The sequence below is a fragment of the Microcaecilia unicolor genome, chromosome 11 (assembly GCF_901765095.1).
Source record: "Microcaecilia unicolor chromosome 11, aMicUni1.1, whole genome shotgun sequence".
NCBI lineage: Eukaryota > Metazoa > Chordata > Amphibia > Gymnophiona > Siphonopidae > Microcaecilia > Microcaecilia unicolor.
Genome location: NC_044041.1, coordinates 130,027,302 through 130,053,620, shown reverse-complemented (window position 1 = coordinate 130,053,620; position 26,319 = coordinate 130,027,302). Strand labels below are relative to the sequence as shown.

The 26,319-nt window shown below is 42.2% G+C and overlaps 1 protein-coding gene across 1 annotated transcript in view; it reads left to right on the top strand.

Moving 5' to 3' along the window:
* The window catches only part of MUS81 (MUS81 structure-specific endonuclease subunit), a 261,421-nt gene that overhangs the window by 146,908 nt on the left and 88,194 nt on the right, over positions 1-26,319 (top strand). The window contains exons 15-18 of the mRNA XM_030219968.1: positions 84-212; positions 569-696; positions 11,796-11,908; positions 16,863-16,979. Of these exons, the coding sequence (XP_030075828.1) occupies positions 84-212; positions 569-696; positions 11,796-11,908; positions 16,863-16,979 (487 nt within the window). The remainder of the gene's footprint in view (positions 1-83; positions 213-568; positions 697-11,795; positions 11,909-16,862; positions 16,980-26,319) is intronic.

Below are 26,319 nucleotides of genomic sequence, written 5' to 3'. Positions count from 1 at the left end.
AAGGTTGCCAGTCAAAGTAATTAAAGCTTAAGTGTGTGCTTCTCACATCCTGATTTCATTATTTGTCCTGTTGGTGGCTGCAGGGAGAGTGAGGCTCATGACCCTGTGGTCCATAATGATGAAGAGAGATCACACAACCACATACCTGAGTTCATCCTACATCCAGGCCAGTTTAACATTGTTCTGTGTGTAGACTTCATTGAAACCACTGGGTAAGACTTATTCCTCGAATAAGGTAATGCATATGAAAGAAGCTTGCATTGTGTCTGCTTTTCTGAATGACTTCTGTGGAGAGAGAGTTTTGTGTGTGCTATGGGGAAAGGATGCAGTTCTACCAGTGCTGTGCACGTGAAGCTTGCATTACAGCTACCAATGCTATACCTGGTCTGTAGTGGAGAAGTTTGTGTTTGTGTTTGGGATGGGGACAGAGAGAGGTTGCTCTGCTGTTCTATGATGGGGCAGTGTTTTTTTTGTGTGACAAATTGTACCATCATTTCCTCCTTTGATTGTAACCATCCCCTTTCCCTGTGATATACCTGGGTTAATTTCTGGTTATCATTTTCTTTAGAGGCTCCAGTCATAGGAAACAGGAGCTTTTAAGAGAGTTGAAGAGAAATGGTGTGAGGTTTGATGTCCGGAAGCTGCATATTGGGGACTTTGTGTGGATAGCACAAGAACAAGTCCAAGATGTGCCAGGTAAAGTTGGAAAGGCCTTGCAAAGATTTCTCTTTCTCACACACAGAATAAGTTTTTTTTGAGTATCTCAGGAATGTATAAGAGCAAGCAGGTCTTTAGCACACAATTGGGTGATGTTCTCCTGACAGCACCAAAATGGTCAGCTTCTTCCAGAACTTTCCAGAAACTAATTCAGTTTCTCTGGGCACGTGCAGTACTTCTGTGCATCTGCAGATCTGCTTCATGACTTAGGATGTTATGTTAGAAACATATCCACATATAAATACATGTCTAAATGGCACTGTATCACATACAAGGATAAAAACCGATTTCATAAAGCTGCTATTTATAAGTGGAGATCTACCACACAGAGATTTAAAGGGGATGTGGTTTGGGCATGGCTTGGGTGAGACTCAAATCTGCATGTGTAACCCCCATTCTAGAAAGTGAATACATATGTATATCCACATCGGGATTTTAACCACTGTTCCCTCTAAGCCAGTGGTTCTAAACCTTTTTCCACTCAGGACACACATGATGGACGATACTTGCAACTGTGACACACTCATACATGACTCTTATGGACCTTTGGTCTGATACAGTATGTCAGCTCTTATATATTAAATGTAAATATGCTCTGTATCCATAAAAACCCCATCTCTCTTACATTCCTCAGCTCTTACTATTTTGGTTCACTCACTCGTCATATCTCAGATTGATTACTGTAACTTGCTTTACAAAGGTCTTCAACTTAAAGACATACTTCTTTTACAACTTGTACAGAATACTGCGATTAATCCATAAAGCAAAAAATTTGACCATGTTAAGCTGCTGCTAAAAAAAACTTCCATTGGCTTCCAATGACTCATCGAGTTACGTACAAACTTCTTCTTCTGGTTTTCAAAACCCTGGCTTACAAAGAACCTCACTATCTTTATTGACTACTACTTCCCTATGTCCCTTCACTTTCTGTCCTCTCACAGGACCACAGTCTACTCATTATCCCAACCTATAAGTAAATTCTTCATGAGCACATTGTGTCTATATTTCTCTGTTCAAGGTCCTCAGCTTTGGAACCTTCTATCTACCACCTTATGATATCAAACCTCTTTACCGGCTTTCAAGTCAAAACTTAAGACTTTTTTTTATTTCAGAATGCATTTCATTTAGCTCCTCTTTTTCCCTTTCTACCTCACTCTCTATTTGTCTGGTTGAGTGCACTCACTACTTCTTTCTCTTATATTTTTAAATATATTGTAAACCACTTAGATGTAACTCCTGGCTGGCAGTCTAATAAATTGTATTAAATTTGAAACTTGATAATTCAAACTAGGTATGTACCACAGCATAGGAGAAATAAAAATAGAAATGTGTTTCCTCTTGTACTGAACAAGAAATAAAAGACATCCATGTTGCACATTTCCCAAAGGTAACATTCCACCAAATAAATTCAAAATAAAGGCCGTTTTTCTACTTTTGTTGTCTGGGTACTTTATTTTTCCAAGCATGTTGGTCCTAGTTTCTTCTTTTCTGTTTTCTTGTCTGTCTTCTGCTCTCTTTCCAGTGGGTTCTTTCTCCAGTTTCCTCTTATCTTCTTCTATTCCCTCACTATATCTGTTTCTGATCTATTTCCTCTCTCTCTCTGTTTTCTATCTTTCCTGTCAAATTTCACCTTCGCACTCTTCAGTCCTCCACCTATATTTCACTTACCAGTACCTATCAGTTTTCCTTCTAATCTCACCCTTTCCTCTCCTGCCTCACTCCTTCCCTGGCTTCTTATTTCCATTCATTTCACCCACTCCCCATTAGTACAATTCTACCTTTTTTACTTACCATCTCCTCATACTCATCTCCTTGAGAACCCCCTTGTCTCTCCCACATGATTACACCATGACATGTATCCCCCCGCCTTTTCCCTTCTTACACCCTTGTAGCCTAGCATCTCCTTGCCCCCTCTATCACTGTCTCTCCTCCACCACAGCATTTCCCTGTCCTTTCTCCCTTCCCCTCAATCCCTATGGTCCAGCAAATCCGTGTCCCCTCCACCCCTATGGTTCAACAATTCCCTGTCCCTTTTCTTCCCCCCCCCTTATGGTCCAGCAACTTCCTGTCCTTTCTCTCTTCCCCTCCACTCCTATGGTCCAGCAACTTCGTGTCCCTTCTCCCTTCCCTCCACTCCTATGGTCAAGCAACTCTCTGTCCCCTATCTCTCCCCTTTCCCCTTTATCATCTAGCAGATCCCTTTCCCATCCCTTCCACTCTTATGCTGCAGCTACTCCATGTCCCTTCTCTCTCCTTTCCCCCTTATGATCCAGCATCTCCCTGTCCTCTGCTCTCCCCCTCTCTCTCCCTTTCCTCCCCCCACAAACTGCAGCTTCAGTGTTCAGCAGGGCAGCAGCTCGGAGAGTAGAGCCTACTCAAGAAACTAACCTGGTGCCAGGAGACGTGGCTACATAAATGCCCAATGCTGTGCACCTTCTCAGGTTGTGTAGGTGACAAACTGCACACCAGATGTGAAATCCTGCTAAGTGTGGTTTTACCGTCTACACAATCCAGAAAGGAGCACAGCATCAGGGTTTATGTAGCTGCATCTCCCGGGGTCCAGCATCTCTCTCTTCTATGGTCCGCTGTCACCTTGGATTGCATGTTTTCTGGGAACAGGAGAAACCTGAATATAACCCACCTTGAGCTACAAACTGAAAAGGGCATGAGCTAAATGCAAATAAAGTAAAATAAATACACTGGAGGCAGGTTTTCTTCCAGTTGAACAAAAGCTTTGGAACAAGGGGTTATAGGATGAAGGTGAAAGGAGAGAGACTTATGAGTAGTCTAATTAAACGTTTCTGTATGGAAAGAATTGTAGATGCAGAGCTGGAACTAGTTGCATGCCATGTCCCTATCCATTGCATATCTCCACTGTATTATGGCTGACAGACATCTGTAAAACCGCTACATGGTCGTCCGTCCATACCTTCCCAACTTTCTTTTTCAGAGAGGATGGGCACTGGTAAAGATGTCCATCAGAGTCTGTCTCTCTCTTTTTTTTTTTTTTTTTTTTTTGTGAATATCTAACCACCCTCAGCTTAGCCACCCAGGTCTCCTCACCAGTCAGATCAATAACTAGGCAGCCCTCAGCCTGGCACTCACCAGAGGAGCGGCTGCATTATAGTAACATAGTAGATGACTCAGATGAAGACCTGTACAGTCCATCCAGTCTGTCCAAAGAGATAAACTCATTACGTAAGGTATGAGGTGATACCACATATGTATACCTGAACTTCATTTGTTCATGCTATTTTCAGGGCAAAGACCGTAGATGTCTGCCTAGCACTGTCCTTGTTCAAAAACTTTTGAAGTTGTTATTGAGGCCTTTGATAAGCTCCATTCCAGCCCAACAAATCTATCCAGCCACGATCAAGGCACAGACTATAGAAGTCTGCTCCGTACTGGCTTTGCTTCCCAGTTACCAGTGTTGCTACCTAATCTCTGCTAAGCTTCTTGGATTAATTCATTTTAAACAGGATTCCTACATGTTTATCCTACGCATTTTGAATTCCATTATTTTATTTTTTTATTTTTGTTACATTTGTAAACAAATGCGCTTTCCCACTCATGGCAGGCTCAATGCATCAGGCAATGGAGGGTTAAGTGACTTGCCCAGAGTCACAAGGAGCTGCCTGTGCCGGGAATCGAACTCAGTTCCTCAGTTCCCCAGGACCAAAGTCCACCACCCTAACCACTAGGCCACTCCTCCACTCCTCCACTATCTGCTGCGGTTGGGCATTGCAAGTATCCACCACCCTCTTGGTGAAAAAATACTTCCTGACATTATTCTTGAGTCTTCCTCCCTTCAACCTCAGTTCATGTCCTACCACCTTCCCATTCTGGAAATGTTTTGTGTTTGTGGATTAATACCTGTCAAATATTTGAACGTCTGTGTCATATCATCCCTGGTTTTCCTTTCCTCCAGAGTATACATGTTCAGGTCATCAAGGCTCTTCTCGTACGTCTTGCTACGCAAAACGCATACCATTTTTGTTGCTTTTTTTTTTAACCACTTCCAGTCTTTTTACATCCTTAGCAAGATACGGTCTCCAAAACTGAACACAGTACTCCAGGTGGGGCCTCACCAACAACTTATACAGGGGCATCAACACCTCCTTTCTTCTACTGGTTATATCCCTCTTTATGCAGCCGAGCATCCTTTTGGCTGTGGCCACTGCCTTGTCATGTTGTTTTATCTCCTTGAGATCCTCAGACACCATCACTGCAAGATTCCTCTCCTGAGCCAAGCTTATCAATGTCTCCCTTCCTATCTGGTACATCTCTTTTGGATTTTTGCACCCAAGTACATCACTCTGCACTTCTTTGCGTTAAATTTTAACTGCCAAACCCTTGAACATTCTGCCAACTTTTGGAGATCCTTCCTCATGGTTTCCACACCCTCCAAAGTATCCACTCTATGGCTATCTTCCTGTCATCCGCAAAAAGGCAAACTTTTCTTTCTAACCCTCCAGCAAAGTCTCTCACAAATATAATTAACAGAATTGGCCCCAGCACCGACCCCTGAGCACTCCACTGCTCACTTTACTTTCTTCCAAGCGGGTTCCATTTACCGCCACCCTCTGTTGCCTGTCGGTCAACCAGTTTCCAATCCATTTTACCACTTTGGGTCCTAAGTTCAGCCCGCTCAGCTAATTCACGAGTCTTCTGTGAGGGACTGTATCAAAGGCTTTATTGAATCCAAGTAGATCACATCTAGCGCATGTCCTTCATCCAATTCCTTGGTCACCCAGTCAAAGAAGTCAATCAGATTTGTTTGGTAGGATTTTCCTTTGGTAAAGCCATGTTGCCTCAGATCCTGTAACCCATTGGCTTCCAGAAAGTTAACTATCCTTCCCTTCAGCAGCAACTCCATTATTTTTCCTACCATTGATGTGAGGCTTACCAGCCTGTAGTTCCCCACTTCTTCCTTGTCCCCACTTATGTGCTTAAAAAATTCCATTCCCCTCTACGAATCCTGCTCACAGCGCCAACTACTGTATTGCTTTGGTATTGCAGCCTGCTCACTTGATCACCACAGACTACTCACAAAATAAAATACTACAGATTCTTTTGGTTTCGTATTGGGTAAATGAAACTCTTTATTAGTACTTTAAATGGAGAGTGTATATGTCATTATTGTTACTACATCACAATAATTAAGAAATATACACACTAAGTCAGATTAGGAGATATGCACACTGATCAAACCATCTAACTAAAAGAAAGCTATAAAACAGATACCTTACTTTCTAATTCCTCTTATTCTCTTACCTATCTATATGTTTCATCTTTGCTTATACCCTACACTGTCAATTAAAATGTTTACGTATTGTGTTGACATTGTAAGTAGTATACTATGCCATACTTTGTATGTTATTTGTATATTTTTACTGCTGTAATTGTCTTTTGCTTATGTTTTATTCTTACTGTACACCGCCTTGAGTGAATTCCTTCAAAAAGACGGTAAATAGATCTTAATTAAAAAATAATATGCTACCTTTAGCAAGCTAAGATTATATTTATAATCAACTCAGACTTGGATGAAGGCAAATCATTTAAAATTGAATGTGGCAAAAACCTCAGATTCTCTTACTATCTAATTTTGAAGATATAAATGTGCCTCTAGAATTTGTTTTTGGTTCTACTACTATTAAGATCTTACATAAGATTTGAAATTTAGGGGGTTGAACTGGGAGGGGGGGGGGGAGAAAACTATCAAAAAACTAATTGTGAATTTAAGTTGAGTTGGAATTTGAATGTTTGAAACACATGAGCAGTCTGCAGGCTGCATGGTAAACATTGTATTATTTATGTTGTGTTTAATAAAACTTTTCAAATTTAAAAAAAAGATTTGAAATTTAGGGGTTATAATGGATTCTGCTCTGAATTTAAAATGGTATGTAATTGATTAAATTCTCTCAGTAAAAAGTGATTAAAGATGTTTTTTGGAAATTACATGTATCGAGAAGACTAAAACTCTTCTCAGACAAAAGAACTTTAGAAAAGTGATTCAGTGCATTATTACCCTGTGTTTTGGCTACTGTAATGGATTGATGATTGGTTTTAAAAAAAGACTCAGTTACAAGCTTTACAATTAACTCAAAATACGCTTGCAAGGGTGTTAGCAGGAAAATCCAAATTTGACTATATTACTCCGATATTGAGAGAGCTACATTGTTTACCAGTTGACCAGAGAATTACATTTAAGGGTTAAGCTTGATGTTCCAAGGTTCAAAATAGACTAGTGTCTCCTGTACTGGCATCAATATTTGTTTGATGTGGCATCCTATCATGTTATCATATTGGAAGAATATAGAAATAAAATCTTTTATATTGCCAGTCCAATGCTTTGGAATAAAATCCCAAAACAATTGAGAGAAGTTGAAACTTTGATTTTAAGAAAGAAATTAAAACATTGCTATTCATTGAGGTTTATAGGGGAATCAGCTTGTTGATATGAGAAGCACAGTATGTTGATATATTTTTAACAGTAGAATACTGAAAATTATGTATATTGTAAAGTAGATTATATGTGTCTGGAGTTGTCTGTAATGTAAAAATTGTATGGTGAATTATTGTTGGATGTAAGGTTGTAATCCTCCTAGAACTTTGGTGATAATGTGGAATACAATTTTTTTAAATAAATAATAATAATAAATGACAGCAAAATTCAGTATAAAATTGCTTACGTAAACAGCAAAATGCCTCACAAAACAAAAAAGTCTTTAACTCTTTCTTAAACATCATTAAGGAGGCAATTTGATGCATTTCCAGTGGGAGTGCATTCCACATAACCGGTCCTGCTACCCGAAATATACGGACACGATTTTCAGCAAGCCGGACTTGACGAACAAAAGGTTCATCCAAAAGGTTATACCTCTCTTTATGTAGCCTAGCATCCTTCTGGCTGTTTCGCTGCCTTAAGATCCTGAGACGTGATCAGTCAAGTTCTCTCTCCTGAACCATGCTTATCAGTCTTTTACCCTGTATTTCGTACATCTGCTTTGAATTTCTACACCCTGTGCATCACTTTGCACGTCTTCACATTAAATTTTAGCTGCCACATCTTAGACCATTCTTCTAATTTCTGTAGATCCCTTCTCATGGTTTCTAGTCCCTCTGTAGTGTCCACTCTGTTGAATATTTTTGTGTCATCCAGAAAAAGACAAACCTTTGCTTCTAATCCTTCAGCAATGTCACTCACAAATATATTAAATAGAATCGGTCTCAGTACCAGTCCCTGAGGCACTCCACGATTGATCTTCCTTTTTTGTGAATAAACTCCTTTCACCACAACTCTCTGTTGTCTATCAGTCAACCAGTTTCTAATCTAGTTCACTACCTTGAGTCCTAACTTCAGCCCACTCAACTTATTCAGGAGCCTCCTGTGTGGAACCATATCAAGGCTTTGCTGAAATCCAAGTAGATTACACCTGGCACATGTCCTTCATCCAGTTCTCTTGTCACCCAAAGACATCAGTCGGATTCATTTGACATGTTGGATTCTAGGAAGTTAAATATCCTTTCCTTTAGCGCGTCTCTGTTAATTTTCCAATGACCAGAGTGATGCTCACCGGCCTGTAGTTTTCCACTTTTTCCTTGTCCCCACTTTCATGAAGAGGGATGACATCCACTCGTCTTTACTCCTGCAGAATCTTTCTCATCTCCAAAGATCTATTAAATCAATAAGGGGTTCCACCAGGATTTTTCCAAGTCCCTCAATATTCTGGAATGTATCCCATCCAGCCTCATGGCTTTGTGCACTTTCAGTTTTTCAAGTTATTCATAAACACTTCTATAAATGGTGCAATGTCCACTCTATTCCCATGACAAATATCCGTGGTCCTCCTCCAGGATTTTCGTCCATGAATACAGAACAGAAATATTTGTTTAGCACATCTGCTTTTTCCGCATCACTCTCCACATAACAGGTCTCAGTATCTTTCAGTCTTACAATTCCATTTCTACCTTTCCTCCTTTCTCTATCATAATTGAAAGTCTTATCACCTCTGTTTACATTTTCAGCCGTTTTTTTTAATTCTGCCTCTGCTTTTGCTAGCCATATTTCTTTCTTTGCTTATTTGAGTTTTCCCCAGTGTTCTGACCTGGTTTTACAGCCTGCCTCACTGACACAGACTACTCAGTAATTACTGTGGATTCTTTTGGATTCGTATTAGGTAAATGAGGCTTTTATTAGAGGTTTTATTATTGTCTAAGATAAATAATGATTAAGCTATATACAATGATTAAGCCATATAAGAAACAATATTACCTATCTATAGTTAAAAAGAAACAATCATTACATCACTGATCCCTGCAGCCAAGCAATGCTAGGAGTTGTAGACCAGGAAAAGAAGCAATAAGACACTATAATATAAACAATACCTACATCACTGGTCCTTACATCATCCAGGCTTTTTATTTTTATTTTTTATTATTTTATTTATTGAATTTTCAAGTACAAGTATAACAAACTTGCTCAGAAAGTTGGTTAATTAGAAATTAAAACATCAAAGAAATTTTTATAGCTTTATAAACTTCCACAATTAAGCCAACATAAGTCCACATGATGGAGTTCAAAATACCAATACGTTGAAATATTGACAAAAAAAATTAAAGGAGGGTAATGCGGACGTGTGCTTGACCCTAAACATATCTTTTCAAGCATTATTGATAGTTGGAGAATCTATTCCAACTACCCTTCTAGTTGTAATAAATGTCTCAAGTTGGGAGGGATCATAAAACACAAATTTCTCAGAACGGTAGTTAACTAAACATTTGCACGGGAATTTTAAGAAAAAAGGTTGCTCCCAATTGTATCATTTCTTGTTTCTTCTGAAGAAATTTTTTCCGGCGCACTTGTGTTCCCTCAAACATCTGGGTATACACTGATCTTTAACCCCTTAAAGATTTTCTCGATTTTTATAAAACATTTTTAATATCCAAACTTAAGTAGTGATAAAGCCTCCGTCACCACCAATGTGGCTGGTGTTATTTGTTCTGAGTCTGAGTTTCTAATAAAGTTGTAACATCTAGGGGCTGATTTTCTTATGATAGTTGGTTTCTAACAGGAAGATAGAAGACTTGTACAAATGGAGGAATATTCTCCTCACTTATCTGAAGAGTTTCCTTAAAATATGTTTTCAACATCTCTCTTGGAGCAATAGAGGTTAAATAGGAAATTTATAAATCGCAGGTTATTGCTTCTAGAGAAATTCTCCAATATCTCTGTCTTTCTTCTTAAATTTATTAAATCTTTAAGCATGGTATTTTGCACTTCTTGTACTTGTATATCTTTTGCTTGTTTTTCAACTTGCTCATTCAATTGCTTAACTTTCTCTTCTACTCGTTCAATATACTGTCCAACGTTACTTCGGGAGGTTTAGTTGTTTGTAAAGTTGCAAATGAAAAAGTTCCTACCTCCATTTGTTGTAAGGAAATACCTGCCGAACTTGAGATATTTTGCTCCTCCGTCGATGTTTCAGCCTTCGTGGTTGACACAGCTCCCTCATATTCTACTGTCGCCCCTCGTCTTCCTACTTCTGTATCCACTCCCGGGGTCAGATTCGGAGGACGCCATCTCTGGTGAGCTAAATCCACAAGGCTGGGGAGGAGGGGAAGGTGCTCGATCATTGGGGCTTAATGAGACTTCCAGCCCAGGACTCTCCTGCAGGCCTTCAACTGCCGCGGAGTTTGTCAACGGGCCGCTCCCCGACAAATTAGCGTCCAGAGCCCTCTGCAAAAAAGAGTCAATCGGGCCGCTTCGAGTTGGGGTACTCTGCCGCTGAGAGGCTACGGCAGCAGCTTTCCCCCTTCTCTTAGGCATTTTCAAAACGGCAGTGGTGGAGATTCCACCTCAGCCAGCAGATTCAGGTAAATTTTGCGGGATCTCGAAGCACACGTCTGCTTTACTCGGCAGCCATTTTGAACTCCGGCTTTTTACATCAGCTGAGAGAAGCCCCTTTTTCAGTGAAGCTGGAGTCTCATGACCAGGAGTCTAGTTATGAGCTTCTGGTTTCACTGTAAGAGGCCCCTCTTTTTTATTAGGCTTAGAACTCATGCTCAGAGCTAAGGAAAATTACAGAATGCTTGAGAATTTCTCTGTTTTGGTAAACAAGCCATACTGTGGGAAGGTGGTCGCATGTTTCTCAGTCCAGGTGACCAATCTGAACTTGAAACAGGCTCCACCTCTCCCTTCACGTACCAAATTAATTAGAGCTGTGTCTTATCTTCTACATTCCAACTTATTTTCACACAATCAAAGTTAAACAATCATTTTAATGAACGAGTGCCCTGCCGGTCAAGGCAGAGTTAAAAAACTATCTTTAAAATTCATTTCTATTACACCCAGTAATCTTTTTTGTGTGTGTCTCTGTCACACAGACATACCTATACACTGTCTTCTCTCTCTCACACACACAGACATTGAATTACGGAGGCTTGATCAGCTTCACTAGTTATATATTCCTATAAAGCTTGGTGATAAAACATAGGTGGGGTTCTAAGACCAAATAAGACGACAATGCCTGGAATACTCTACCATCAGTGTAAAGGAATTTAAACTTCCTTGTAACAGGCTGAGAGAAGGGGCTTTGTAGAAGCTGGCGTGGTGTGGATTTAAATATTTTTATTTTTTATTTTATTTGCTGCATTTGTATCCCACATTTTCCCACCTCTTTGCATGCTCAATGTGGTTTACATTATGCCGCAGTGACAATCGTCATGATCATTTATCCTAAGTATTAGAACCAGTGAGAAAGATAACTAGAGAAATAGCAGGCTACTAAGTACTGGAATAAAAGGGGGTTTTGGCAAGGCAGTAGTGAAGTGCACTGCAGAACTGTGTGTGTGAGGATTGCCGTATAGGACTTAATAAGGAATGCTTCAGGGTAGGAGTAAGATGCATTGAAAGAGATGCATGTGAAAGAGATGCATGTGAAAGAAGGGGCTCAGTATTGGAATAACAGGAGGTACTGCAGTGCAGGAATGAGGTACATTGGCAGAGCTGTGATGTATCATACAGTACTACTTGTGCAGGGTTTCAGTGATTCTGAGATTCTGTTTTTGGCTGGCAGGACAACTGCGGGCCCCAAGAGCTCGAGAACTTGTGCTGGACCACATAGTGGAGAGGAAGAGGATGGATGATCTGTGCAGCAGTATCATTGATGGCCGCTTCCGCGAGCAGAAGGTACCATTGCATGACTCTGTTCCTCGATTTCATATAACCTGGGTCACTTCTCTGTCCTTACTGACCACAGTGGAGTTTACAGTTGCTTGAGCAGCAAATAGGTAGGGGGTAGGTCTGTCACGAAACACCTAGCCACCTGCCTGAGGTTACCCTGCAGCCACTTAGAGGGTCTATTTCCAGCACAGATCAAGTCAGCCTGCACCTGCTGCTTGTGCTCAACACTAGCACCCTCCTACTACCAACTGGATCACAACCGCCACTGGGTGAATCTCCCACTCAGATTATCCCCAGTGCTTTCCAGTGGTCCCACAGTTCCTAGAAAGGACACACAGGCCTAACACACAAACCACCAGGATTCTTTATCAGTCCAGACAGTCAGAGTCAACAAACTAAACAGGTTTATTGTCACACTGGAACAATGAAGAAAACAAAATGTGCAATTAGCAAACAATAACAGGTAATTGAATTATGGATCAATTATAACACTTAACTAAACATTTGGTTACTTTCTAAAAAGTACCTGGGGAGATCAGGACATATATAGTACTCCAGTTATCAAATATAACTGTTTTTTTACAGGGCTTCAGCAAAGACACTCTCTCTCTCTCTCTTTTCTCCTGGGCTGAAACTGTGGAAAAAACCCCCAGTACAATTAAAAAAAAAAAAAAAAAAAAAAAGGAGATCCTGGGCCAATCAGAGCCCAGTCAACAAGTTTTAAAAGTATACTGCTCACAGTACTGTAGATTCACTTCTTCACTGAGTGAAACTAAAAGAGGGCTTTCACTTTTTTGTAACAACTGTAATGCACCACCTGCTGGCCAAACCAGAGAAATGCACCTCAGAATCAATTTAGGCAGTTTACAGGCTTAAAACACACTGTTCTGTCACACCTCCCTCCTCAAGAGAGAGACCCCGGACTGCGGCCTGTGCAGACCTCTGATCGAGTCTTAGTAGTCCAGTGTCAGGGTGGTTCTGACTTTTCCTTCCTGGAGAAGCCATCAGCTTTGCCATGTTCATTGCCCCTCCGGTGCCCATGACAGAAATTTCCACCACACTCAGTACATGCTAACAGTTCCAATCCTGTATGCTTCAACCTGAGAACAGTGAGGAGTATCTTCTGACAGAAGCTTCTACTACACTCAGCACATGTGAATGGATTTACTCCTGTGTGTATTCTCTGGTGCTTTGCCAGCTGTGACCCATGAATAAAGCTTTTTCTACATTCAGTGCATGTAAACGGTTTCTTCCCTGAATGGATTCTATGTTGCTTTGACAATAATTTGAAACTGGTCTCTCTCCTGGGTGAAATTTAGCATTTCTTTTGGAGCTTTCTTCCTGGTTGAAGCTACTGTCATAACCAGGGCATGAAGATATTCTATTATCATTGTTTTTCTGATATTCTGTAATGTTTGCTTTATTGATCAGCTTTTCACATATTCTATACTTATACATATTCCAGTTTCTTTATTATTTTTCAGGTGCTTCATTAACTCTTTCTTCACACTGAAATCTTTCTTGTACTTAGACCATGTAAAATGTGTCTCTTTTAGTTCTCCTTTTGACTGAAAGTTTTTTCACAGTCTGTACAATTAAATAGTCTCTCTTCAGTGTCAGATCCCTCTGGTAATGTCTCTGCTAGGAGGTCAGGTATGGGCTCACTATCCTGACACTGTTCTGGTAGGCTGCACACAGCTAGCACCATAGCTGTGCGATTTGCATAGGCCTTTAACATATTTACATGAAAGGTACGCTGCTTTCTGTCTTGAGAGTCTATAGATATAATATAGTTTGTATCATCCCTGATGTCGTTCTAGTGGAACATCATGTGCAATCTGGAGGAATTGTTCTCTGTATGTCCTGGGCACTATAAGCTGCTTGCCTGCTGTCCAGAGCCTATTAGGATCAACAGGACCAGTCTCTCTCTATACAGCAACCCCCCCTTTCCATATGATACAATCTTTGCAAGTTTCACTGATTGGTTGAGCACCCCTCTGCCTCAGGGCTTCCTGGAAAGCATGTCTCTGTCCTATATCAGTATCCATATCTGGAAGGATCTCTGCTGTCGACTCTGACAAATCAGGGTCAACAGTCTAATCAATAGGTGTGTCTGTTAAGTTAGGCTGTTCCATACTTACTGCTCCGGTCACCTCTGGAACTGGTGTTGCTGGAAGCACTAGAGTGTCTCCTCCTGTCACTTGGTCATCTGGTTCCACCTGAACTGGCTCAGGGTCTGGAACTGGAGAGGTGATCTCTGCTGCTTTTGTTAGCTGGGTCACCCGGGCCTGACTACGGGTAACCATAGCGAAAATGCAGACTCCGCTATCAAGGGTAATGTTCATTGGACCTATGTCGGTCCCACATAGCATTGATACCGACATGTTTTCAGTATGCCTACTTCTCTGTATCCAGGCACCAGGAATACTTGAGCAATGGGTACAGTCTCTCTGGATCCATTGGCTAGCACTACCTCTGCAGTGTGCCCTGGAAGAATTGCATCTTCCTGAACTAGCTCTGGTCGCAACAAAGTCATGCTAGAGTCATTGTCCACAAGCACAGCCACCTGGTTCTGGTTCATGGTTACTGGAGTGCTGTAGTGTTGTGGAAATCCATCTGCTTCTTTGCTTGATGAATGGCCAGTAACTTTTTGTGCTGCGGTAACTGTGTGGGTCTCCTTTGTAGTACTAGAGTCACCCATGAACGCCACCAGTTTAGGTGCAGGAACTGGAATGCTCTTTAGTGCTGGCTTGGAATTATCTGGTCAATCCGCTTTGAAATGTCCTGTATGCCCACACTGGAGACAAGGACGTTCATGCCTAAAGTCTTTAGGGTTATGGAGGATTTGCTGACACTGAGGTTGCAGGGATATTTTGCTTAGGGCTCTGGCTGCCTTTAGGTACTGGTTGTTGCGGATATGGACGGCTTCTCTTTGCCAACCAGGGACGGTTACCCATGAAGATGTCAGCCAGCTCACCACCTTCTCTGGAGTATGGGCTGGTGATCTTGAACATGTTCCTTTACCTCTGGATGACAACGCTGAAGAAACTGCTCCGGGACCATCAAGTTTTGGCAGTCCTCCAGGGTTTTAACTTCAGCTCCACTGAGCCACCGCTGATGCTGGTATCTTAATTAGATCACAAACTCGCTGTTAGTATCATCTGCCTTTTTGTGCAAAATCCAGAACTTTAGTCTGTAGTTCTCAGGGGTAATGGCATAACGGTTCAACAAAGCTTTGAAGAAACTGCTCCGGGACCATCAAGTTTTGGCAGTCCTCCAGGGTTTTAACTTCAGCTCCACTGAGCCACCGCTGATGCTGGTATCTTAATTAGATCACAAACTCGCTGTTAGTATCATCTGCCTTTTTGTGCAAAATCCAGAACTTTAGTCTGTAGTTCTCAGGGGTAATGGCATAACGGTTCAACAAAGCTTTGCATACCTCCTCAAACTGGGAGCACGTCTCCATGGACAGCCCTTGGAATGCCTCAAGTGCTCTACCAGTGAACTTCCCTCCCAGATAGGCACCCAGTCTTTCTTAGGAATCTCATTGAGGCGGCAAAGTTTTTCAAAGGCAGTTAGATATTCATCATTGTCACCTCTGGTATCATCAAACTGCGAAACAAGTTGGGCCTGATCCGGGCTTTAGATCCTGCCTCGGGCCTTGGCACAGGGATTGGGCGGGAGCTTTGGATATGAGCCATTTCCATTTCCAACTTCATTTTCTGCAGCTGGAATTCTCTTTCCCGCTTCCACTCCTGCCGACGCTCCTCCCAGTCCCGTTTCTCTCGCCGCAGCTGATCTAGCCACTGTTGCTTTATCATGTAGATCTGCTGGATCTCAGCTGGTGTGGTATCTGGCCCTGCCAATGCATGTGCCATTGTCCACAAGGAGTCTGGTCTCCCCTCGGGAGAACTGTGTGCAGGCCGGTCCTGCGTCTCCTCGCTGAGGCTGTCCGGTTTCTCTTGTGTTAGGTCAGGCATCTCCGGTGTCTAGTGGCCACTTCCAGTTGCTGTCAGTATGCTGCTAATCTCCTAACACTACCAAAAAAAAAAAAAAAAAAACTTTAACAGGAAAGGGAACCTGTTACAGCTGCACTTGTGCACTGTGCTCTGTATCTGGAGGTTACAGATAAAAAAGACTCTGAACCACTCAGTGGATGGTGACCCTCACTCCACGCACTGAGTCTGACAACTCACCATGCTGCCACCAGAAAGAAGGACAGGTCTGTCACAAAATGCCTAGCCAACCGCCTGGGGTTACCCCGCAGCCACTAAGAGGGTCTATCCCCAGCACAGCTCAAGTCATCCTGCAAGTACTGCTTGTGCGCTACACTAGCACCCTCCCACCAACTGGGTCATAACCGCCTCTGGGTGAGTCTCTCACTCTCAAATTATCCCCAGTGATTTCTAGGTTACTGGGGCCACACTCCCAATGGTCCCACAGTTCCCAGAAAGCATAGACTCAACATACAAACCACCAGGATTCTTTATGAGTCCAGATAGTCAGAGTCAACAAACTAAACAGGTTTATTGTCACAGTGGAACAATGAACAAAAAAAATGTGCAATCAGCAAGCACTAACAGGTAACTGAATTATGGATCAATAATAACACTAACTAAACATTTGGTTACTTCCTAAAAAGTACCTGGGGAGATCAGAATATATATAGCTCTTCACCAGTTATCAAATATATCTATGTTTTACATGGTTTCAGCAAAAATCTCTCTCTCTTCTCCTGTGCTGAAACTGGAGAAAAGAATAACAGCTTTAACATAAAACATGCACCACCTGCTGGCCAAACCAGAGAAATGCACCTCAGAATCAATTTAGGCAGTTTACAGGCCTAAAACATACTGTTCTGTCACAGTACATATTTAAGTTGATGATTATCATGCTCTAGATATAGCTACCAACTCCAGAACTTCTCCACACCACATTCCTGTCTGTTTTTCTTTTCTAGTTCCGGCTGAAGAAATGTGGGCTGCAGTGGCCCATTTATCTGGTGGAAGACTACGGGACCTCCCAGCACTTAAGCATACCAGAAACCACATTGGAGCAAGCCATAGTAAATACCCAGGTAGTGCAATAGCTTACTTCGGGAACATGTGTCCTTTTTCCAGATATTCAACATTGGGAGAACCAGTAGGTTGGTGGGAGCAGATGATCCTTGAGCTACTTGATTGGTTGCTGGATGTTTCCATTCTGTGAATCAGGCAGTGAAAACTCTTGGATCATAAACATGTCAAGGCCAATATTCAGCCACAGCATATCTGGTTACAAGTTAAACAGATAAGTTTTTAAATATCCAGTTAAGTCGTCACCACTGAATATACCTAGTTAAAGATGAACAGATAATTATCCAGTTAACTTTAGGCTAGCCTTATCTGCATAATTTTAACTGCAGAATATGAGCACTTTCCAGCAAAATTTAACTGCGCCCTCAGCACACCTCTCATGCCCCATATTTTATCTGCTAGCTTTCATCTGAATGGTAAGAACATAAGAGCATAAGCATTGTCATAGTGGAACAGACTGAAGATCTATGAAGCCCAGGTATCCTGTTTCCTACAATGGCCAATCTAAGTCACAAGTACCTGGCAAGATCCCAGAAGAGTAAAACAGATTTTATGCTGCTTATTCTAGGTATAAGCAGTGGATTTTCCCAAGTCCATCTTAATAATCGCTTATGAGCTTTTCTTTTAGGAAACTAGCCAAATCTTTTTTTTAAACCCTGCTAAGCTAACTGCTTTTACCACATTCTCTGGCAACAAATTCCAGTGTTTAATTAAATGTTAAGTGAAGAAATATTTTCTCTGATTTGTTTTAAATTTGCTACTTAGTGACTTCATTGTGTGCCACTAGTCGGTATTTTTGGAAAGAGTAAACAAGCGATTCACATCTACCCGTTCCACTCCACTCCTCTCAATATTTGTATTTTATAGATCTCTATCTCATCTCTCCTCAGCCGTCTCTTCTCCAAACTGAAGAGCCTTAGCCGCTTTAGCCTTTCCTCATAGGGAAGTAGTCTCATCTCTTTTATCATTTTCATTGCCCTTCTCTGTACCTTTTCTAATTTTGCTATAAATCTTTTGAGATGCGGTTACCAGAATTGCACACAGTATGCAAGGTACAGTCACACCGTGGAACGATACAAAGGCATTATAATAGTCTCATTTTTGTTTTCCCTTCCTTTCCTAATAATTCTTAACATTCTATTTGCTTTCTTAGCTGCCGCTGCACGCTGAGCAGAGGGTTTCAATGTATCATCAGCAATGACACCTAGATCCTTTTCCTGGGCTGTGACTTCTAATGTGGCAACTTACATCACGTAGCTATAGTTTGGCTTACTTTTTCCTACATGCATCACTTTGAACTTGCTCACATTAAATGTAATCTACCATTTGGATGCCCAATCTCCAAGTCTCATAAGGTCCTCTTGCAATTTTTCACAATCCTTTTGTGATTTAACAGCTTTGAATAACCGTGTTATCAGTAATTTTAATTACCTCACTAGCTATTCCTCTCTGTAGATCATTTATAAAAATGTTAAAAAGTAGCGGTCCCAGCACAGACTCCTGGGGAACCCCACTATCTACTGTTCTCCATTGAGAATACTGACCATTTAACCCTACTCTCTGTTTTCCATCTTTTAACCAGCTTTTAATCAACAGTAGGACATTACTTCCTATCCCATGATCTTCTAATTTTCTCACGAGTCTTTCATGAGGTACTAACTTTAAGTTTAATTAGAACTTGAAATAGTGCTTTTACTTTTACAGACTGAACGTTGCACAATCTATATTGTGCACATCTTGGAATCATTATGGATTGAAATGCCATGTGGAACGGGGAAAAGGATAGCGATAGGTGTGTACTACCGTCCACCTGGCCAGGATGAACAGACGGATGCAGAAATGTTAAAGGAAATTAGGGACGCAAACAAACTGGGGAACACAATAATAATGGGTGATTTCAATTACCCCTGTATTGACTGGGTAAATGTAACATCAGGGCATGCTAGGGAGGTAAAATTCCTTGACGAAATCAAGGACTGCTTTCTGGAGCAGCTGGTACAGGAGCTGACAAGAGAAGGAAAAATTCTAGACCTAGTCCTTAGTGGAGTGCATGATCTGGTGCGGGAGGTAATGGTGCTGGGGCCGCTTGATAACAGTGATCATAATATGATTGGATTTGATATTAGCTTTGAAGTAAGTATACATAGGAAATCAGCTGTGATTGGCTGACAGAAACTTGGAGGGACTTAATGGAAAGGGAAGGACATCTAAACAACTGAATAAGTGGTGCAGTGGTTAGAGCACAGGTCTTGTAATCAGAAGGTGGCTGGTTTGAATCCCCCTATAACTATTGTTTTAATTTGGACGTCCCTGACTGCACATGCACGTTTTTTTTTTTTTCTTCCGATTTTTGCTCTCTGCATGGGTCCCGTGCAGCACCAACTAAACTAAAATTGCTCCGGGGACCTGCATACTGCTGTCATGGAGCTAGGTATGATATTTGAGGCTGGAAAAAATATTTAAACATTTTGTTTTTTAGGGTGGGAGGGGGGTAGTGACCACTGGGGGAGACAGGGGAGATCATTCCTGATTCCCTCCGGTGGTCATCTGGTCATTTAGGGCACTTTTTTGGGACCTGTTCGTGATAAAACAGGGTCCAGAAAAAGTGACCTAAATTCTCGCTAAAAACGCCTTTCTTTTTTCCATTATCGGCCGAGTGCGCCCATCTCTCCTCGGCCGATAACCACGCCCCAGTCCCGCCTTCACCACGCCTCCGACACACCCCCATCAACTTTATTCGTTCCTGCGACGGAGTGCAGTTGAAGACGCCCAAAATCGGCTTTCGATTATACCGATTTTTCGCACTTTTGCGAGAAAAACGCCCATCTCCCTATTTAGGTCGAAATATGGGCGTTTTTCTCATTCGAAAATAAGCTGGATTGTGTATCTGGATTGTCAGAAGGCGTTTGACAAAGTACCTCATGAAAGACTCCAGAGGAAATTGGAGAGTCATGGGATAGGAGGTAGTGTTCTATTGTGGATTAAAAACTGAGAGTAGGGTTAAATGGTCAGTATTCTCAATGGAGAAGTGTAGTTAGTGGGGTTCCCTAGGGGGTCTGTGCTGGGACCGCTGCTTTTTAACATATTTATAAATGACCTAGAGATGGGAGTAGCTAGTGAGGTAATTAAATTTGCTGACAACACAAAGTTATTCAAAGTTATTAAATTGCGGGAGGATTGTGAAAAATTACAAGAGGACCTTATGAGACTGGGAGACTGGACATCTAAATGGCAGATGACGTTTAATGTGAGGAAATGCAAAGTGATATGCATGTGGGAAAGAGGAACCCAAATTATAGCTAAGTAATGCAAGGTTCCACGTTAGGAGTCACCGACCAATAAAGGGATCTAGGTGTCATCGTTGATGATATGTTGAACCCTTCTGCTCAGTGTGCTGCTGCGGCTAAGAAAGCAAATAGAATGTTAGGTATTATTAGGAAAGGAATGGAAAACAAAAGTGAGGACATTATAATGCCTTTGTGTCGCTATATGGTGCGACCGCACCGTGAATATTGTGTTGAATTCTGGTCACTGCATCTCAAAAAAGATACAGTGGAATTAGAAAAGGTGCAGAGAAGGGCGACAAAAATGATAAAGGGGATGGGACGACTTCCCTATGAAGAAAGGCTAAAGCAGCTAGGGCTCTTCAGCTTGGAGAAAAGGCGGCTGAGGGGAGATATGATAGAGGTCTATAAAATAATGAGTGGAGTTGAACAGGTAGACGTGAAGCATCTGTTTATGCTTTCCAAAAATACTAGGACTAGGGGGCATGCAATGAAGCTACAAAGTAGTAAATTTAAAACGAATCAGTGAAAATCTTTTTTTCACTCAACGTGTAATTAAACTCTGGAATTCGTTGCAAGAGAATGTGGTAAAGGCGGTTAGCTTAGAGTTTAAAAAAGGTTTGGATGGCTTCCTAAAGGAAAAGTCCATAGACCATTATTAAATTGGACTTCGGGAAAATCCACTATTTCTGGAATAAGCATTATAAAATGTTTTGTACTTTTTGGGGATCTTGCCCGGTATTTGTGACCTGGATTGGCCACTTTTGGAAACAGGATGCTGGACTTGATGGACCTTTGGTCTGTCCCAGTATGGCAATACTTATGTAGTTATATAATAATTCAAGGAGCAGGAAAAGTAATCCATAAAAGACAAGAAGAGACTCAGTCACAAAGAGCACATTCATCCAAAATAAAATACATAAAACAGGTTCAGTTAAAAATCACAAATAGAATAGATGCACTTGTACTGCAGAGTCAGGCTGCCGCCTTGATACACTTGTGCTCCAGAGTCAGGCTGTCAAGCGCCTTTGGAAATCCAGATATTCAAAATCAACCAGCTCACCTTCATCCACATGTTTATTCATCCTTTCAAAGAAATGTAGTAGATTGGTGAGGCAGGATTTCCATCCATGTTGGCTTTGTCTCGTTAATCCATGCTTATGTATATGCTCTGCAATTTTGTTCTTTATAATAGTCTACCATTTTGCCCGGCACCAACATCAGGCTAACTCTCCATTGCTCCAGGTACAAAATAAGTACCTGTATATAATATGCAAATCACTTTGATTGTAACCAGAGAAAGACGATATATCAAATCCCATCCCCTTTCTCTTTCCTGAAGAAAAACCCCTTAGAGAGAAACTTTTTCATTACTCCCATTACTCCACAGGAGGTTATGAAAGTGATTAAAAACTTACCCACTGGTAAGAATGATTTTTCAGGTGTGTTCTACAAGATTTTGGCTCCAGCCCTTTCTGATATACTGGTCCAACTTTTAAAGGCAGTACTAGATAGGAACTCTATACCTTCTTCTTTAAATAACATACAAGCTCATTTTCAAAGCACTTAGCCTCCCAAAGTTCCATAGAAACCTATGGAACTTAGCCTCCCAAAGTGCTTTGAAAATATGCCTAATAGTAACATAGTAGATGACGGCAGAAAAAGACCTGCATGGTCCATCCAGTCTGCCCAACAAGATAAACTCATATGTGCTACTTTTTGTGTATACCTTACCTTGATTTGGATCTGTCATTTTCAGGGCACAGACCGTACAAGTCTGCCCAGCACTATCCCTGCCTCCCAGTCACCGGCTCTGGGACACACCGTATAAGTCCGCCCAGCAATATCCTCGCCTCCCAACCACCAGCCCCGCCTCCCACCACCGGCTCTGCCACCCAATCTCAGCTAAGCTTCTGAGGATCCATTCCCTCGGAACAGGATTCCTTTATGTTTATCCCACGCAAGTTTGAATTCCGTTACCGTTTTCCTCTCCACCACCTCCCGCAGTAGAGCATTCCAAGCATCCACCACTCTCTCTGTGAAAAAATACTTCCTGACATTTTTCTTGAGTCTACCCCCTTCAATCTCATATCGAGCCCTCTAGTTCTACCACCTTCCCATCTCCGGAAAAGGTTCGTTTGCGGATTAATACCTTTCAGATATTTGAAAGTCTGTATCATATCACTCCTGTTTCTCCTTTCCTCCAGGGTATACATGTTCAGGTCTGCCTTTCCTCATACGTCTTGTAATGCAAATCCCGTACCATTCTCGTAGCTTTTCTTTGCACCGCTTCAATTCTTTTTACATCCTTAGCAAGATACGGCCTCCAGAACTGAACACAATACTCCAGGTGGGGCCTCACCAACGACTTATACAGGGGCATTAAAACCTCTTTTCTTCTGCTGGTCACTCCCCTCTCTATACAGCCTAGCAACCTTCTACTTACAGCCACCGCCTTGTCACACTGTTTCATCGCCTTCAGATCCTCAGATACTATCACCCCAAGATCCCTCTCCCCGTCGGTTCCTATCAGACTCTCCCCGCCTAACACATACGTCTCCTGTGGATTTCTACTCCCTAAGTGCATCACTTTGCATTTCTTCGCATTGAATTTTAATTGCCAAACCTTAGACCATTCTTCTAGCTTCCGCAGATCCTTTTTCATGTTTCCCACTCCCTCCTGGGTGGTCCACCCTGTTACAAATCTTAGTATCATCCGCAAAAAGGCAAACTTTACCTTCTAACCCTTCAGCAATGTCACTCACAAATATATTGAACAGAATCGGTCCCAGCACCAATCCCTGAGGCACTCCACTACTCACCTTTCCCTCCTCCGAGCGAATTCCATTTACCACCACCCTCTGGCGTCTGTCCGTCAACCAGTTCCTAATCCAGTTCACCACTTTGGGTTCTATCTTCAGCCCATCCAGTTTGTTCAAGAGCTTCCTGTGGGGAACCGTGTCAAAAGCCTTGCTGAAATCTAGGTAGATTACGTCTATATCACATCCCTGATTTAATTCTCCAGTCACCCAGTCAAAGAATTCAATGAGATTCGTTTGACACGATTTCCCTTTGGTAAAACCATGTTGTCTCGGATCTTGAAACTTATTGGCTTCCAGGAAATTCACTATCCTTTCCTTCAGCATCGCTTCCATTACCTTTCCAATAATCAAAGTGAGGCTTACCGGCCTGTAGTTTCCAGCTACTTCCCTATCACCACTTTTGTGAAGAGGGACCACATCTGCCGTTCTCCAATCCCACGGAACCTCTCCCGTTTCCAATGATTTATTAAACAAATCTTTAAGAGGACCCGCCAGAACCTCTCTGAGCTCCTTTAATATCCTGGGGTGAATCCCATCCGGTCCCATGGCTTTGTCCACCTTTAGCTTTTCAAGTTGTTTATACACACACTCTTCCGTGAACGGTGCTATATCTACTCCATTTTCATTTGCACTTTTGCCAGTCCATCGCGGTCCTTCTCCAGGATTTTCTTCTGTGAAAACAGAACAAAAGTATCTATTTAGCAAATTTGCTTTTTCTTCATCATTATCCACATAGCAGTTCGCATCATCTTTCAGTCTCACAATTCCCTTATTTGTCTTCCTCCTTTCACTAATATACCTGAAGAAATTTTTGTCACCCCTCCTTACATTTCTAGCCATTTTTTCTTCCGCTTGCGCTTTCGCCAGACGTATCTCTCTCTTGGCTTCTTTCAGTTTCCTCCGGTATTCCTCTCTGTGTTTGGCTTCTTGAGTTTTGGTGTATTTCAGGAACGCCAACTCTTTAGCCTTTATTTTCTCGGCCACTTGCTTGGAGAACCATATCGGTTTCCTTTTTTTCTTGCTTTTATTTACTCTCCTTACATAAAGGTTTGTGGCCTTATTTATAGCTTCTTTCAGCCTGGACCACTGTGCTTCCACTTCTCGTTTGTCCTCCCAGCCCATCAGCTCCTTCCTCAGGTATTCCCCCATTTTACTAAAATCAGCACGCTTGAAATCTAAGACTTTGAGTTTTGAGTGGCTGCCCTCCACTTCAGCTGTCATATCGAACCAAACCGTTTGATGGTCACTGCTGCCCAGGTGGGAACCCACTCGGACATTTGATACACTGTCCCCATTTGTGAGCACCAGATCCAGCGTCGCTCCCTCCCTCGTGGGTTCTGTCACCATTTGTCTGAGCAGAGCACTTTGTAAAGCATCCACTATCTCTCTACTTCTTTCCGATTTCACAGATGGAACCTTCCAATCTACATCCGGCAGATTAAAATCTCCCATCAACAGAACTTCTTTTTTTCTTTTCTAATTTTTGAATATCTGCGATCAGATCTTTATCTAGTTCCTCTAATTGTGTCAGGGGTCTGTAGACAACACCCACATGGACAGAGGTTCTATCCTCTCTTTTTAAGGTGATCCATATCGCTTCTTCCTTTCCCCAGGTCCCTGTCATTTCAGTCGCCGTGATATCATTCCTCACATACAGAGCTACTTCTCCACCTTTACGACCCTCTCTATCCTTCCTAAATAGAAAACCCCTTGGAGAGAAACATTTTGATTACTCCCATTACTCCACAGGAGGTTATGAAAGTGATTAAAAACTTACCCACTGGTAAGAATGATTTTCCAGGTGTGTTGTCTGAGCGGCTTACATTCTAACAGAAAGTGTAAGGTGTTTAAGATAATTATGACAGTGAGGGAGGACGGGGGTAGAACTACAATATAAGATAGGGTAGTAGGGAGGGAAGATACAATAGTGGTATGCAGTGCGTTCAGTTGTCACATCCAAGACTGGCTGGAAATTTTGATACCTGGGTAAGGTCACTTGACCATAGTCCAGCTTCAAATGCCCGAATAGTAATGCAGGGTCGTAATGCCATCTGATCTGCCACATGCAGGATATTTGGGCAATTATAGATTTCCAAAAAGACGCAATACCACTACAGGACCAAAACATATGGCCCAAAGTTACGCCTGCAGCTCTGCACTTTAAACATGATCCCCATGGGGAAAGACCCATGTGAAATGCTCTTCGAGGTGAGATATACAGGCGTAGAGCAAATTCGTATTGTAGTTCCCAATATAGTGCCGAAACTGAGGTATGCCGGATCATAAGGGGAATGGGACTTATATACCACCTTTCTGTGGGTTTTCCAACTACATTCAAAGCGGTTTACATATTATATACAGGTACCTGTAGTGAGAATGCAGATGACAGTCTTCTGCTAAATCTTCCCAAGGTAGGGATTGCACATAATGTCTTAATTGATTGTAGCAAAATGTCTGATTGCGGCAATGCAAATTCTGACTGGAGATCTTGGAAAGATTTCATTCTTCCATCTGCTAGTAAAACTTGTAACAAAAATATTATTCCTTTTCTCCGCCATCTACGAAAGGCAGGGTCAGTGGCGATCCTAGGCCAGCTGCCACCTGGGGCGGATTGCCGCACCCCCCCCCCCCCCCCGGGTGCAGAGGCGTCCGTCCTCCCAGGGTGCAGCACGATACCCCCTCCCCCCAGGCGCATCAAGCCCCCCTGCCCCCTCCCGGGTGCATTCTTGGCTGCTGGAGGGTGCAGAGAGCAGCCCGCGCGCCTGCCGACTCCACTGGCTCCCTGCTCCCTCTGCCTCGGAACAGGAAGTAACCTGTTCCGGGGCAGAGGGAGCAGGGAACCAGCAGAGCTGACAGGCGCATGGCTGCTCTCTGCACCCTCCAGCAGCGTGCACCCGGGGCGGACCGCCCCGCCCTTGCTACGCTTGCAGGGTACAATTGTCCTGGTGCAAAAGCTGGATTATCACACATAGACAGGGGAGAAATGATGCAACTGACAAATCCATTTCCAGACTGCTCCAGCCGTACCCATGATCATGGAAGTCTGTAGAATTTTAGGTATGGAACCCTCTGCTACATGTGAATAGTATAACACTACTGTGTAAAAATTTCCAGTTAGAACAAACTCTCCTTCATTCTGAAGTCTGCAGGAGCTGCTTCAGTTAGGTTTTGTTTTTTTGGATAATATCTGTACCCAAGGGGCATCATGTTGTGACTCTTGTACGGTTAGCAGCTGA